Source organism: Armigeres subalbatus, chromosome 2 (assembly GCF_024139115.2).
Source record: "Armigeres subalbatus isolate Guangzhou_Male chromosome 2, GZ_Asu_2, whole genome shotgun sequence".
Lineage (NCBI taxonomy): Eukaryota > Metazoa > Arthropoda > Insecta > Diptera > Culicidae > Armigeres > Armigeres subalbatus.
Window position 1 is genome coordinate 35489693 of NC_085140.1, and position 17887 is coordinate 35507579.

The 17887-nt window shown below is 38.8% G+C and overlaps 1 protein-coding gene across 1 annotated transcript in view; it reads left to right on the forward strand.

Annotated features, from left to right (window-relative positions):
- The first annotated feature begins 9860 nt into the window (after positions 1–9860).
- The window catches only part of LOC134218447 (uncharacterized), a 68646-nt gene continuing 60619 nt past the window's right edge, over positions 9861–17887 (forward strand). The window contains exon 1 of the mRNA XM_062697444.1: positions 9861–10147. Within this exon, the coding sequence (XP_062553428.1) occupies positions 9861–10147 (287 nt within the window). The remainder of the gene's footprint in view (positions 10148–17887) is intronic.

Here is a 17887-nt window from a genome sequence, read left to right on the forward strand (position 1 = left end):
TCGGTATTACTTCCGTTGATTGCATGTTGCTAAAATTTTTAATATCGCGTGACCTCTCTCAATGAAAATGAAAATCTCAGTACTGAGTTTGAAACACATCATAAACAATTGCCTGCATCATGGCTCTTGCAAACGCTGTATAGCGAATCAACTAACCAAGCTAATATGGTTCATTACACCATTTTAATTCCACCAAACTTTGTGCCGCAATGACTGATTATGATTATATTCAAAACTGATCGAATAAGGGTTTGTCCCCCGTCGAATGCAACTTGTTGCGAGAAAACCGTTCGGCCGAATGTGTACTTTCTCGGCCCCTAGTGGCGTTTGGCCCGAAACTGACCCTTCCCCGTCCGATACAGCTACTTCCAATCGTCCTGGAGTTCCGGCATGCATTCAAAAGTCAAAGGTGTACGCGCAGAAGGATTATCCGGAAAACTGTTTGAAAAGGTGTCGAATGTGAGTCTGCCGGAGACCAAAACATCATGCTCGAGAAACAATTTTGATTTACGGGTCGATCAGAATCACCCGTCACCAACTGTACGCAAGCTACCAACGACCTCAGAACATAGCAAGTTTGTCTCAACCTTAGCTCCTTTTTGTTAACCAAATCCATTCGACTGTGTTTGGCCTGATAATCTGGTGTATAAAGAGGTCAGCTACACTAATTACATAAGCACTTATGGAGGGGCGGTCCTGCCATTTTCATGCTTTCCATATATAAAACAAAAAAATAATTTGTATGTATTTTTTTATGCTGAAGGCCTTTATATCAAGAAAGGTCATTAAGGCAAATAAGAAGTAAGAAATGAGAAGTAATAAGTTGAAAAGTAAAAAGAACAATTTTCCTTTTTTCTTCTTCTTTCTTTCTTCTCTTTTTCCTCCTTCTTTCTTTCTCTATCTTCCTCTGTTTTCTTCTTCCCTTCGTTTTATTTCCTTCCTCACTTTTTCCTCTTTATTACTTCTCTACATCTGGCTTCTCACTTATCTGGAGTGCAAGATTGGACAGTCACGCCGAGATGGTGTCCATCGAAGAAGATAATCGCAAGTTCCGAGTTTGTGTTTTGCGCAGTGGTTGAAGTAAATACATAAATGCATGATTGAACATACTCGTATTAGGACACAAAGTATTCATAGAACGATCGCGCGATCATCACCCAGTGTAATTTTTAACTAGTGCGCGTTTGGTACGTATTTTGTGTTATACTTCGGTAGGTACATGAGTGGAATATTTTCAATGCGCATAAGTGGACTCTAACAAAAGGGGAAACTACGGAAGGTGGAATCACAAAGGCAGAATCTTGAAAAGGCCAGACTTTTCTAATACTTGTAACAAATTAACTAGGGCGGAGGATATATCATAAGTCGTATTTACAAAAGGCAGTATCATTTTTTAATTTTGCACTGAAGCGTTTGCTTGAGGTAAGGGAGAACTGCTATTCTATTCTTTGAAGGCTCACGCATCTACTCGGTATCAGTTGAAGAAGGATATGATTTCTTCTTTAGAAAGCACGCCCCTCCGTATATTTGTCTACTGTCGAGGGTACGCTGTTTGGCATAAATTAATTTGGTGCTTTTAATAAGCCGTTTGGCAACAATGGTCATGTTTGGCATAGCTGATTAAAAGATAATATATACTCAGAAAAGAAGTCAATTTCCATTCTTATATAAATTTATAATTTCAATATTATTTTTTTCCTTCTATTTGCACATAGGCTGTTTTTTTTCTTAGTTTAGATGGCTCAACTTTAATAATTGATATTCTATATAACCGTATGCTATTAAAATCATTTTCGCAGAATATATTTACTAATTCCGAGGAGACATTCGCTAGAACGTATTATTCCCCAAAAAGTGTAAGAAAGTGTCTTTTGAAGCACGTGTTTGCTCGGTACAATACGGAAAGGGAGACTATTCTTTCTTTCAAATTACGCAATAGCTCGGGATAATGAAAAAGAGTTGATGATGCCTTCTTTGAAGCACGCATTTGCTCGGTGCAATGCAAAAAGGGAGGAGATCATTCCTTCTTTAAATATACGCGATTGCTCTGAATAATGCATAAGAGTTGGTGATGCTTCTTTGAAAGCATGCATCTTGCCTTCTTCATTGTAAATATCAAGAAGTCTACATTTGAAGTCCAGCTTTAGGTTGCGTAAAGAATGTGATTATTGAAAACAAGATCATTTTTAATTGCGTTATAAAACGACAATTATGTCAAACGACTATTATGCCAGACGGCTTTATGTCAAATGAATTATGCCAAACAGGATTAGCCCTTTCTATTTATTGAAATCTCATCTCACAACTGAAACACAAACAGCCTCTTAGCTTAGTATCTATTAGACACATCCAGAGTTATTAAGGTATGATTTCCATGCTTCGGGAAGACGAGAAAATTTGCCACCCAAAAACCGTATAGAGATTCGATATCAGTTACCTTCAGCATGGTATGCTTCGTACAAAGCTATATACCTTATTGGTGAGCTACGGAAGGTCTTCCCACTAAATAACAAGAAAACATGCATCTGGCCGATCAACAGCCAAAGTATATCTTTTTATAGCGAAAGAAGAATCACGCCGTTTGAGCTATTGGTTCAAAATGTCCGCATAAATTAAAACAGCCCAATTCAGTTCTGCCATTCGTAAGTCTGCCTTTTTGTGATTCCGCCTTTTGTGTTTCTGCCTTTTTGCATCATTCCGCCTTTCGTGTTCCACCTTATGTGCTTTCCACCTTTCGTGTTTCCGCCTTTCGTAGGATACCCGCATAAGTATACCCCATCCTACAGATCGCATCGCTAATCGAAGGAATCCGGAAAAATATCTATTGTAACTAACACAATATCCTATCCTGAAACAATAGTGGAGATGCATACTGGTCTCTAGTAGCAACGAAAGACGGACTTCCGTTCGTATATGACCATAAGGACGTTGTCGCCATTCCGTGCCGATAGTTCGAACGAGCCAGACGTGTGCTGTGTCTCATCGCGGGTGTTGTTCGGTAGTGCGAGTCTATTGTGTGGTGCCTACCTACGGATCCAAGGCGATCACTGTCGGCGAGCGAAGTAGCTGCTTCTGGCGACGCCAGTAAAGCAGGTTATTGTTTCTGCTGCTACCTACAGCAACAGCACAGATAAGTGGAGCGACTGATTGAAATCAATTGAATTAGTTTTTTTCTTATTATTTTTTCTGATTTGCTAATAGTTTTAAGTTAGTATAAGACAGAATTGTCCTTCCACCTCTCGGGGTGAGAATGGAAGCAGAGACTATGGGAGGTGGTGAGCCACCAAAAGAGGTTCTTTACGGTTTTACCAGGCATCTTTGCCTGGCCCTTGGGTTGTTTACTTTCGACAGAAAGCGAAAAGCCTAGATTTTCTCGGCATCAAACGAGACTTGACGTCATTTTACGAAGCTTGAATTCAATCAAATCAACAGAAACAAGCTACGCATCACCGCACCTACATACCAGGTGGCGAATGAAATTGCTGGCAACAGGGCGTACAACATTGAATATTTAGTTTATGTTCCCCTCGCGGAGGTCGAAATAGAAGGTGTGATCAACGCAGCGAGCTTAATCTTGCAAGGATGTGCTTGCAGGAAAGGTCGCTTAAAGAATGCTCCTTGCAATCTACCGTGGATATCCTGGACTGCAAGGAATTGCATTCAGCAACCACAGTAGATGGTAAAAAGGTATATGCTAAGTCAGGCTCGCTTCGGTGACGTTCGCCGGTTCGATGCTCCCAAAATATGTAGATATCGAGAATATGTTGTTTCCTGGTGCGTTTGTTTGTACCAAGGGTATTTAATTGTACCAACTGCAAACAATTAGGTCACACCGCCGAGTTTTGTGACAACAAACCACTTTGTGGTAAATGTTTCCAAAGACATCGGGAGGATACCTGCCAGCAACAAGCCACAAAATGTGCTTTATTGTGGTTTGATCCTGCCCATGGTTTGCAAGATTGCCCGGTGTACAAAAAGACGCACCCAAAAAGTGAAGCGCTCGTTGGTACAGCGCTCCAAGCAGTCTTATGCGAAATGGTTAAAGCGCAAGACACATCCGCCACTGCCACCGCAAAGACTGCTTTTTCAGCTACCGTTCAAGCTAAGTGACTATTATGATTCCATCTCCATTGATGAATCGGACTCTGACGCAGCCGATATGGATGATTCTTCGAGGTACACGCGCCCGAAAAGAGGAAGCAACCGTCTTCCCAGGATCGCGCCGTAAGAAATCAAAAGTCATCCATAAAGGCTTACAAAATCTGAAGGTAATGGGGATTATTTAAAATCCCGAAGCAACAGTCTTCACTACAGATCCCTGCTGCTCTAAGACATTTCCGCCATTGCCTAAAACCGATGTTCCTAAGAAACATCCGGCTAGGATTATCAATGAAAAGGAAAATGCTACTGCACTTCCGAAAAGAGAATCTCGTCCAAGCGAGGATTGATATCCTTTAAGGACCTCGTGGACCGCTTTTGAATCTTTTCAATATTCCGGATTCATTGGGCCAATCATTGACCTCTTTATTCCAACAGTAGAAAGTTATCTGAAGCAATTGACTGTTTCATGGCCCTTCTTTGCAGAAATTGTATCTTTCGATGGATAATACGGCCATACAAGATACAATCACTGTGCTGCAGTGGAACTGTCATAGTCTAAAAATAAATTGACGTGTTCAAGTTTTGATTCGCAATTCCGATTGTGATGTAATTGCTCTCTCTGTGAAACATGGCTTTCTTCTGAAGATGAAATCAACTTCCACGATTTTAACATTATTCGCCAAGAATCGGGATGATCATTATGGTGGCGTTCTTTGGGGATCAAAATGCTACTCCTTCTACAGAATTCCCCTCCGACTGTTCCCGGCTTAGAAATCGTCGCATGCCAAGTAAATGTGAAGAATAAAGATCTTTGCATAGCTTCAGTGTACATTCCTCCAAATGCCTCTATTAATCGTCGACATTTTTGGAGCGCAGTCTCCCTCCTATCATCTCCAGTATTGATATTGGGTGATATGAACGCACATGGTATTGGATGGGGCGAAACGTATGACGATTATAGAGCGCCTATTTTCTATGATTTGTGTGACGATTTCAATTTGAATATTTTGAACACTGGTGAAGTAACTCCGAATAGGACCAAATGGTCCAACAAAGCCGTATTGATCTGTCTTTATGTTCTAATTCACTATCGTTAGATTGCACGTGAAGGTTATCCAAGATCCCCATGGTAGTGACCATATGCCGATAGCCACCACCATTAAAAAGTGGCTATCAAGAATCTGAGCCAGTTAATGTTCCTTTCGATCTCACGAAGAACATTGACTGGCAAAAATTTGCATCGGCGGTAAAATTGGTATTGAATCAACTGATATTCTTCCTGCCACTGGATGAGTATCGATTCCTTACCGAATTGATTCATAAAAAGCGCACTGAAGCTCAGAAACGACGCGTTCCAAGTACATCTGTCATAAGAAGACCAGCCACTCCTGGATGGGATGATGAATGTACTAAGTTGTATTCTGAGAAATCTGATGCCTTAAAGGCCTTTCGTAAGGCTAAAAACGTAGCTACTGGCGACGTTTTGTCGAGGGACTATCGCGAGAAACCTCAATGACAACACTTTGAAACGGCTCGCAACATGCGGAACCGCATTTCCAACAATGAGAGTGAAGAATACTCCAATCGATGGATATTCAATTTCGCAAAAAGGTCTGCCCAGATTCCGTACCAGCAGAACCGCTATTTCGAGAATCAGTCACCGATCCCGGTTCTTTGGATGGGCCATTCTCAATGCTGGAACTTTCTATGTCTCTTCTTTCATCGAATAACTCTGCTCCGGGATGCGATAACATCAAATTCAATCTTCTTAAAATCTCCCAGATATCGCAAAAGACGGGTTACTTCTGACCTGTACAACTGTTTCATGGAGTACAACATCGTACCACCAGAATGGCGACAGGTCAAAGTAATAGCTATTCAAAAGCCTGGGAAACCAGCGTCTGATTACAATTCCTACTGACCGATTGCCATGCTTTCATGCATGAGAAAATTATTGGAAAAATGGTCCTTTCAAGAATCGACCATTGGGTTGAACAAAATGCATTACTCTCAAATACTCAGTTTGGATTTCGTAAAGGTAAAGGAACAAATGATTGTCTAGCATTGCTCTCTTCAGATATACAGCTGGCCTTTGCGCACAAGTGAGCAATTGGCTTCAGTATTCTTGGATATTAAGGCGCTTTTGATTCAGTTTCCATAAAAGTGCTGTCAGACAATATGCACAGTAATGGATTGCTCCGTTATTTTGAATAATTTCTTTGTACAATTTGTTGTCAGAAAAACAAATGAATTTTTACACTCAGCTCTCTGACAGCTTCCAGAAATAGCTACATGGGTCTTCCCCAAGGTTCATGTTTAAGTCCCTTGCTTTATAGTTTCTATGGTAAAGATATTGACAATTGTTTGGAAGGACAATGCATCGCTCAGACAACTTGCAGATGATGCCGTGGTCTCTCTAAGAGGTCCAAGTGCAGCTGTCTTGGTATGACCATTGCAAAGTACCCTAGATAATCTGACTGTTTGGGCCAGACATTTGGGGATCGAGTTTTCACCGCAAAAAAACTCAGTTGGTTCTGTTGATTAAGAAGCGGTACCCTGCTCAACTGAAACTAAAGCTGTTGAATGATGACATCAACCAATCTTTATCTTCTAAATACCTTGGGGTCGTGTTTGATTCCAAATGCACCTGGAGACTTCATATTGAGTATTTGATAGAGAAATGCCGGAAAAGGATCCATTTTCTACGTTCTATCTCCGGAACATGGTGGGGTGCTCACCCGGAAGACCTCATCAAACTCTATAGAACGACTATTCTCTCTGTTTTAGAGTACGGCTCCTTCTGCTTCCTCTCAGCAGCTGATTGCCACCTTATCAAATTGGAACGAATTCAATATCGTTGTTTGCGTATTGCCCTTAAGTATGCATTCAACGCATAAAATGAGCCTGGAGGTGCTTGCTGGAGTCACTCCTTTAAAGCACCGTTACTGGGAGCTCTCATTAAGAATACTAATCAAATGTGGAACAAGTAACACACTTGTCTTACACAACTTCGATAATATGCTTGAACTGGTTCATCGGTCAAGATTCTTAAGAGTTTATCTCAACTATATATCGTCAGATCTTTGTCTTCCGTGTTATAATCCACCTTCACTTCACCATTGACAGTTTCTCAATTGAATACGATCTGTCTATGGAACATGCTATTCAAGCAATACCAGATCATCTTCGAAATTATTCTATTCGCTTCATTTTTCTGAAAAATATGAACATGTCAATTGCAACAACAGATATTTCACTGATGGTTCTCGCATTAACGGATCCTCTGGCTTCGGTGTTTTCAATGTAACTTCAACCATCTTCCGAAAACTTCAGGAACCATGTTCGGTTTATGTTGCTGAGCTGGCAGCAATTAACTTCGCTTTGAGATAATTTCCAATCAGCCCGTAGACCATTATTTCATCTTCTCGGATAGTCTTAGTTCTATCGAGGCACTCCGGTCGATGAAACCTGTTAAGCACGCATCTTACTTTCACAAACATAGGAGAGCAGATGCGTGTTTTGGTCGAAAGATCATTCAAGATTACCTTTGTTTGGGTCCAATCTCACTGCTCAATCTACGGCAATGAGAAGGCAGACTCGCTGGCAAAGGTGGGCGCACAGGAAGGTGAGGTTTATGATAGACAATACTCGAGCAACGAGTTTTTCCCATTAGTCCGTCAGAGTACTCTTCAAAGTTGGCAAAGAAATTGGACACACAACGAACTTGGACGGTGGCTATTTTCTATAGTTCCAAAAGTTTCTGTGCGAGCGTGGTTCAGAGGTGAGGACTTAAGTCGAGGCTTCATTCGCGTGATGTCGAGACTTATGTCTAATCACTATTCACTAAACGCACATCTGTACAGAATAAACCTTGTCGATAGCAACTTATGTAGGTGTGGAGCCGGTTATGATGACATCGATCACGTAGTTTGGTTCTGCTCGGAAAACGGCGTCTCCAGAGAGCAACTATTGGATATTCTAGTGGCCTGAGGTAAACAACCCTTCCAGGAGATAAAAGGTGTTTTGGGGATTGTGATATGGTCTATATGCAAGTTTATTTATAGTTTTCTTTGTTCCTCTGACATAAAAGTTCTAATACTTTTGTTTTTTTCTTTTCTTCAAAGTTTTTTTTTTGTTTTGTCTCTGTCTGTCTGTCCTGTAGAGCGCCGTAGCTCTGGCCGTCCGGAAAGATGCTCCCATTCGAACCATTCTTCGAGCACGACGACACACCACATCGTCCCCGACGCCAAATGACCGGATGAGCTGCTGAAATTCCTTGATTATGATGATTCCTGATTCCCGAACTCCTAATCCCCGTCCATCCTTAAATATTGTAAACCTAGCCTCGAGTCACCTCGAGTACGTTCACTTATGTCCCTGTCTTACTAACATAATAAAAATATGATGACGATTGCACCTATCACAAAGAACCTTGGCTGCCTAAAGTTTTATACACGCCTGAGCATACCAAATAAACGAAATTGGAAAAAAAAAGGACGTTGTCGCCCCGTTATTGACTGCAAGCATTTGAGCCTTGCATGCCCCACTCATTTGGTTCTCTGTTCAATTTCGCAAGTTCAAGTCGATCACGGGCTGTTTTCAAATTCCAGAACCAGTGCCACAACAACGGAAACACCGACGAAAGGAGCAACCCACCCAGCGAACCAGTCCAAGCATGCAAGCAGTGGGAAACTCATGCTTTTGTTTGTACATGCGCTCTGCCATGAGGCTCTTTTCCTCGTGCCAGCAGAGAGGAAGCTGCGACCACTCACTGGAAAGCTTGTCCTCGTCGTCGTCGTCGTCATCGCCTTGTTCGCAAATCCTGTGGCCAACTGAAACTGGCAAGCTTCAAGCTGGCAATCAACGGTGCGCTCGGAGTATTGAACAGGACTTTCCCCAAGACGGTTGTGTATTTCCTGGGCTCAGCAAAGCACCAGGATTTTTTAAGTGGATGTTTTGTGGGCAATTCCCAGTTAAAATAAGACAGTTTTCCGCAAATTATTACAAAAAATGTTATAGTGCTAAAAGAGTATCAGTTTAGGAATAATAGTATGGTGCTTAAGATATCGAAAAAGCCTAATCTATGGTCTCCAGCTACAGTAATCGTTTATTGCAATGTGAAGAATCGGGAACCACACGGCTAGAGGTAGGATTTGACAAATTGCGAAAAATAGCGAAAGGAATGTGAGTGCGCGTTTGTTTTGCTGAGAGAGCGACCGGGTAAGGATTTAATTAGAATTGCAACGCTAGAAGCAGCCCTACAGTGTTCATCCAAGGAGTAGTGATGATGTTATTCGCTAAGGATACTGTTCGCTCTACCAGAAGTAGCTCCTCCAAGTGAATTCATATCGCGCTCGCCGACACTTTATCCCTCTTGTTTGATAAACTAGTGGTGTAGCTCAGCTGACTGAGCTTCCAAAGCAGCTGTGGAAGAAAAACATGCTGATACTCCGCAAACACGAGAAGATTGTTTCTGGGGCACTGGATCACCTGTTTCTCCTGCTGTACACATTAGCTGTTGCTCCAACGATTCTTATCTTTGAGATACAATTTCTTCGCAGCCTGTACCTATGTGCTTCTCCACTTAAGAAGACAATCCGTCAACCATCTGTGGGAATACGCTTACATTGATAGGGATATATTAATGGGATTTGCTTTAGGGAAAAAAACAAGTGATGTAACATGATTAATTAGTGACAAGTTAGAAAAATAAATGCGTATATATCTTCACTCATCGAAAGCAGTCCTAGAAATACGAAATGGCCTTACAGAAAAAGTTGTCCACTAACGAATTCGAGTTGATCTCGATTAATAAAATGAACAACAACAGCAGCATTACCAACAACGCTACTACGAACAACGATCCCAACGGGAACGGAATTACAGGTATCATCAGCAACGGTGGAAACAACAACGGTAGCAACGTTAACAACGCCGGCGTCAAGATGCAACCGAAAAAGATTCAATTTAGTACGCCGGAGTTTAGCATTACGCCGATTGAGACGCTACCCGGAAGTACGGCTCGGCCACCACCAAGTCGAAGAAGGTAAGCAATTCTTGAACACTCGCGCGGGAATCGTTGATACAATGCTACGCGTATTTTATTCGTTTAAAAAAAATAGTGTTCAATATGTTTATACGAAGCTTCTTAGAGTTTTACTTTGATCTTTATACATTTCCTGACGAGAAAATATGAATTCTGTAAATTACGCAAATAAACAAAATCCAGTGTAATGCCAAACAAAGGAATCATACAATGGTTGGTGATCGAGTAACGCGTTTCACATGTAGGCAGCTAATTAATGGTGGTCGTTTGAATTAGACCCGAATAGAAATGGTGTGCAAGGACAGTACCCATTAGTTACAGTAACGATTACGAAACAATATTAGACGGCATCCTTCTAGCGCTTCTCACATCGTGGTAGAACTACGCTCATTCGATACAACAACGTGGCTACCGTCATCAATCGAGCCACAGAGACGGCTTCCACGTTGTCGTTGGCGTGCTTGAGCACCATTTGCGATGAGTTTGTATTTTTCGAAAGCTTATCAGCACACAGTGACACAACCCTGGAGCTGGTAAGTTGATGTTGCTGTATGGCAACTGATTTCCAGTCAATTTCCTCGGTACGGTCAGACGCTCGTGGATAAATGGATGAAAAGAAACGGTTGACTGGATGAAGGATTACGGGTAATTTATCAAGACGAATTAGTTCCAAATAAGGCGAACTAATTAGCGATAGAGCTGCTGGTACGCACGGGTAGTTGACGATAACACTGATCTCACTTCTAATTGAGCTTTCCTTACCGTTGAACACAGACAGGAACGACATTCCGAATTCTGAAACAAATGGTATTCGTATTTTTGTATTATGTCCTCATGTTTCATTTTAGCCTGTGCAAGAAACAAATAAGGAAAATACCTATACTGAGCGAAATAAAATAGCACCCCATGTTTTTTAATGTTTTCTTAAATTATGAACAGATGATGATAAATTCTGATTCTCAACTTTTCAGTATATATTAAGGTTGGCCTTTTACATATAAGCTAAAAAATCATGAAAAAGGTACAAAATAATAATAGCTCCACTTCACATATTGGGGCCATCCAGAAACCACGTGGTCATATTTTGAAGATTTTCAACCCCCTCCCCATGGGGTCTATCGTGGTCATTTGGCAGACCCCACCTCCCCCTTTGACCACGTGGTTTTTTCAAGCAAAAAATTTAAAAAAAACCTATGTAACTAAAACATATGGTTAATCCGATCAATTTGGAAGATGGACAATTTCAACTGATTCAAAATCAAACTAAAAACCCAACATGGAAATTATAAATTTTCATTATTTCGAAGATTTTATTTTTCTCTAATAAATAATCTAGAGCTGGCTCATCTCTCAAAATTTCTAATTCTTCATTGAAATTTTATTTTGATATTGACTCGTGGAATCCAATGATGCCATACTAAACATATTTTCTCGTTCACTCTGATGTCTTTCGAATAATTTCCCAAGGAACTTCTATTCCATATCTCGAATATGCTTCAGTCAATGGTGGACTCATAGAAGAATGAATGTATTATAGATCAATTATCATTTTGGAGTTCGGATCATTCGATTTATCCAATTAACCAAATTATGAATGATGTATGATATAATATCCCATTAGGTCCATTGGGTTGATATGGCAATTGTTATTTGTACAAGCTACTACAGAATTTCTAGTTAAAAAAAATATGTTGAGCTTTTTAGTGAAATGTCTTCACTTGTCATAAGTCGAGTTTGTACCTTCCCATTTAATTCCACCACTTGATTGTACCTTGACAGATACGTATTTCGACCTCAAGAGAGAGGTCGTCTTCAGTGTCTCGTACTTGACTCGACTTAGGTTATACAAAACTTTTAGGTTTTAAAACGTCCTGGAAGTCGTAATGTTTGAACTACTTAATCATTCAAGTCCGTGAACCCAGTGCTTCTAAGGCCCTACAAAAAGGCATAGTCATTGTGCAGCTTTATGTTGACTCAAGTTAATTTTGGGTACCTTGTCTCTTAGATCTCATGTTAATGGAAATTAGGATCATATGCTTATTTCATCGGATTGGGTACATACCGATGATGAGGACATTACAAATGTCATGATTGATCACCCGAAGTCGTGGGCTGAACTTGAGAGCAATCACTGGCTTAACGTTCAGGATGACCCATCTTATCTGAGTGTTCAGAATGATTCAAACATTTCAACTTCATTTGCATGCTCTTAGAATCGAAATCTTCTCAAAGTTTCGGATAACTGAGTTTTCAGGGTCAGTCAAATTTGAGCTCCCATATTTTTTTCTGTAAAACCAATATCTAGATGAACAATTTTACTGAAGAAAATGGTGGTCTAGCTCTCTTTTGTGATTTAATAGCCAATCTAAAACGCTGGGCATATATGACCCATCCGTCCTGAAAGGGTTGAGATTTGTTTTGGAATTCAATTTCAATCGTTATTATAACACTATTTATTACCCTAGATTGTTTTAGGAATTGGAGTGTTTTTTCTGGAACACTGCCACTTTTTTTCATATCGCCGGACTCTTCTTAGTTCTAAGACCCTTTTATGAATTTAAAAAGCATTTTATTTAGAATTTCATGTCGATTTTTTAAATGCAAACTTCTCTATGTCATAACCTTTTTCATACGCACTACTAGAATTTTGTGCATTATTGATCGAAAAATTTAAGAATGCACCTAAACGTTCTAATTAGGTGCATTATTAAATTTTTCGATCAATTAGCCTAATTATTCAATATCATAAGAACTAGAATCCTAAATAATTGCCTACATGTATTGCTTGGATGAATTTTAAATTCCAAGATCTTCCTAATTTTCAAGAATAATTATTCTGGAGTTGCAAGGGAAACCCTTCAGAATAGTTAGAAGAAATTCTTCGGAGTCTCCACGGAAAAATCTTCAGTATTTCAACGATTTTTTTTTCGAAATTCTGTGGAAAAGTTCCTAAAAAAGGTTCGGTAGAAATTTTGAAGAACTAGAAGAATCCGTAGAAGGATCCTAAATGCATGAAAATTCCAATAAACATCAAATTCCGAAGAACTTCCGGCATAAATTAGAAAAAAAATCCAGCTTACTTTTTTTACAGAATCTCTAAAGATTTTTTTCAAAATCCTGGGCAAATTTAATGAATCTTCAAAGGAAATTCTTCTAAATTTCCAATGGATTTTTTTCGTTTTCAAAAAAATCTTAGAAATTTTCAGCAGTTTTTTAATTTCCAAAAGAAATTATTTGGAGTATACCAAAATATTTCCGATGGAAATTCCTAAGATTTTCCAGTGAAAATCGAAAAAGTTCATCTAAAACACCAATATTGAATTTCCTGAGGATATTTCGATGTTTTTACAAGTGGAAATAACAAAAAAATGCACTTTTGTAGTACTTGTGAAGGTTGTACTTTAGAAGCAATTCCAATAGGAATTCCTTAGAAAATTAAATCAAAATTTTAAAGATTTTCTGATGTGAAAATTCTTTAAAATTTTGAAATCATTATTGTGCTTCTTTGCATGGTAAAGATTTAAAGCAATGTTTAGCTGAACCTACAAAGAAATCAAAATGACTTTCCGAAGAAGAATGAATTTCCATGAAATTTTGGAAGAATTTATGGTGCAAATTAAAAACATGAACCTTGAGAAGTCTAAAGATTTATTCTTTGGAAATCCAAATAATTTTTTGAAGATAATCCATAGACTCTTCCGTTGAAATTCTAAATAATGCCTCGAATAAAAAAATATTTGGAAAATTTAAAAAAATGTGATAGAACTCAGCAAAGAGCACAAAATTCATTTCAAAATTCCAAATTTGAAAACAAAAATCCAAAATCAAAAAATCAACGGTAATATCAAAGTGTTTCATGTGGCATTGGCTATTTAATTTCTCATGAAAATTCGGAAGATTTTTATTGAAAAATTTGGGTCTTCTTCTTCTTCTATGGCTCCGTATTCCAACTGGAAGTTGGTCTGCTTTTCAACTTAGTTTATTCTATTAGCGTTTCCTCAGTTATAAATTGAAAGTTTTAAATGCCAGCAATTGTACGATTATATATCTTGTGTAGCAAGTACGAAGGATACATTATACCTAGGGTGTCGACAATGTTTGACACCTGAAAACATCCTAGACAGGAACGAGAATCGAACTCGTCATCTCCGGATTGGCAATCCTATGCCTTTGCTCGTAGGGCTAACTGGAGACTAAACATTTTGAAGTGCACTCCCTAAAATGCTCGAAACACTTCTTTTGGAAATGAAGAAGAATTTCTGGTGAAGATTCGGAAGAACTTGTCGAAGAAATTCATTAGAGTGTAAAAAAAGTTCAACAAGTTTTTCCACCAAAAATTATATGTATTTCCCACGCGACTGTTTTGAATTTTCAGACAGAATTCACATGGAATTTTTTTTTGGCATTTACACTGGAGATATTTTGTTTTTTTTTCATGACCAATTTGTAGCAAAATTTTCCAGAGAGAATTGTTCAAAAAACATTCTGAATGCTAGCACTTTATCAGGATTGTATGAAGTAAGGTCAAAGTTTTTACAGGAAATTTTTTTACTGGATTTTTCCTGAATATCCACAAGACATTCTTTTGAAGATTTTTCTTGAATTATTGTAAAAACATGAACAGTTTTCAAAATTGTAGCTGTAGTCCGCTGATGCAAAAGTGTCGGCGGCGTGATGCCAAAAACCATCTGCGGCGGAATTTTTAGAAAATATTTTTTCATTTTTCTTTCCCAATTTTTTTTGGTGAAAATTGAGACTGAAACGCAACCTGCTTTTTCGTTTATTTTTTTTTATGGAAATAGGATCTAAAGCTAAGTTGGCCAAATAACTCAGATATGCATCGGCGTTGCGACCGACGCTGCGTTACCGGGTTTTCTCGATGCTTAATGCTAAATTCATTTTAACACTGAGTTGAAAAGACGCTACGTGGGCATCGGCCCTAAGATGCGCTTTGCGTTTAATGGATTAAATCATTAAATTTTGATGATTTGTATTTTTTACACCGCTATTGTTATTTACCAAAATCTTTCGTGTTAAAAAAAAACCACGTGGTTCGAGAGCAACACCCCCCCTCCCCCCATGTGGCTTATCGTGGTCATTTTCCAAACCCCCCCCTCCCCCCCTATATGGCCACGTGGTTTCTGGACGGCCCCTATGACTAAGTACTTCATGATGACAGTAAGAGTGATTCTCTAGAATAACTTCAAAAATTTGTTATTTGATGGACAGAATCATTTTTTCAAGAGTGTTCAGCTCGAAATACTTCCAGCATTCACATAAACGATATTTTTTTCATATTTAACGAGCAATCACTACACAAAGGTTTTCTAAGGCGTTAGGGTCTGGAGAAAAGTCTAATCCCTCAAAGCTCTCTAAAAATTTTGCTTTAATCAACTCAGAGTTATGAGTCGCTGAAATATCAAGCTGGAAAGTCAGTTATGAACCCATGAATGACTCTCGCCGTGCTTGATTCCGCTTATCTCTAGCATTTCGATGTGATCTTCCGACTTAATACTCGTCGATACTCATACCCTATACGCTCCGACATGTTGTACAACCTTGACTCCACCTCCAAGAAATTTGGTTCAGTCGGAGTAAGGTTGGACTGTTTGTGGGCAAGTTGTACGACCGTTGAACAGTACAACTTGCCCACAGACGGTCCGACTTTACTCCGACCGGACCAAATTTGTTGGAGGTGGAGTCAAAGTTATACAACATGTCGGAGCGTGTATGGGGCCCCTCACACCGATAAAAGATTTACCTGAAATAAAAAAAAAAATCATATTCATCATTACTTCATCACCAAGGTTTCGACTAATTTTGGCAACCAGTTCTAGGTGCAAATCGCACAAACAGTATTCAACCAACAAGACCATCAAGATTGAACTACACCCAGGTTTTTTTACACGGTTTGGTTTTGGTCGTTTAAGACCTTCAGCCTCAATGAAGCAATGAGTTAACCCCACCAAACAATTCACAAAAATCAAAGAAAATTCAGGGGTATTTGAAAAGCTGTAAAGTTCAGGTTAACCGAGAAATTAATGAATTCCAACCGCGTAAAAAACCTGGGTGTACATTCATCAATTTACTTGTACAGATAATGTACATGCCCCCGAAATAAAGGCTACTATGTTTTTGTCACCTTATAAAATAGAGCTTGCCGCGTCTTCTGCGCTACTTTAAGTTTTCGTTGCTAGGCAGAATAAAGTTCACATATCTTGATGGCATTCAATATTGCAATTCTACTCTTTTAGCTCACTGTTTCCTTGAAATTCCTGCGCTCATATTTTGCCGTAAGCTGGCTTTTTCTCCCTCGTTTGTGTTTGGGATGGCCATTAATGAAATTTTCCTAAAATCGATCGACTACGGTATGTAAATCGGAAATGTTTAGGAACGATTTCATTCAAAAAGAGACATGCATAATTGCAAGATTTAATTTTTACAATCTATTTCGAAAGAAATAGAAATTATAATAGGGTTTCTTACCCCATTCCCGGCCTAACATGCATACGACTGCATTATTTAATTGATATTTATGACAGGAAGCAACTTTTCCTGAATTTCGTGTGCCGAGCAATACTGCAAAGGGGTTCACTTCTGCTTCTGCTTAAAAACATCGTTTGAAAAAGCTTTCATTTGATTTAAATTAACGATGTGCAGCACTCATTTCTGTCTTAGCGATTGCATATCCGGTGCACTTCCAAACCAGTTCCCGGCCTAAGCAAAATTTCGCTCAATCTCTCAACATCTTACTCTCATGCTCTCTAGGAACGGTAGAAAATATGCACTTTCAACGCCGCCATGATGCCAGATGGTATTATTTATAATAATTTTATTTGGCTAAAAGATATATTCACTCATCCAAATTACTAAATTACCAAACGCTTAACTAATTAGATAGTTTTCCTATGAACGATGAAGGAATTTTTCTTACTAAAAAAGACTCCTGGCCTTCTGGCAGCATGGTGCGGCCTAGAAATTCTTAGGCCGAGGTGAATTTTTATTCAGTTTGAGGATACATTTTTATATACATCAAATGTATTCTAATATGTTAATATTAGTTCTAGTGAAACGAACAAATAGAAAAGATTAAAGTGCATGAGTTTAGAATTATTGTGTAGTGATTAACAGATTGAAGCAATGATTGTATCGAGAACTGTGACGATTTTCAGGTAGGTGTTTACATGAAAATACCGTTTTGTAAAAGTGGAAAGATTCACTCCGGCTCAGTGGTGTAGCAACGGAGAGCGAATGTTCGGAATCAACATTTTTATTTTCTATAATTGGACCAATTAGGAGTGAAATAAATAATTGAAAAATATTGAGTATTGTGCGAAATAAAGGGGGAACCTTTTTTACAAATTATCAATCATAAACCTACGGCTTCCAAAAAGTATAAATCCTTAGTTTTCTGTGCAGTGAGCCGGGAATCGGGTCCATAGGCCCAAGTAGTGATTTACCCTATAATACATTTTTTTTAAATGGTGCTTTTTTTAATTTGCATCTGTTTTAATGGATTTTTTCGGCTTAAATAATGGTTCGCATTAATATCAATGTAATGCACTGAAAAGTTGTAAAACATGAGGTGCTTAAATTCTGCACTTGAATTACCATAATCTGTTCATAATTTAAGGAAATATTGATACAAAACATGGTGGTGCTATTTTTATTTTTATTATTATTATAGTGTTGGCAACCAATCATGACTCCGAAACACAGGTGATTCCTTGATGATTGGTT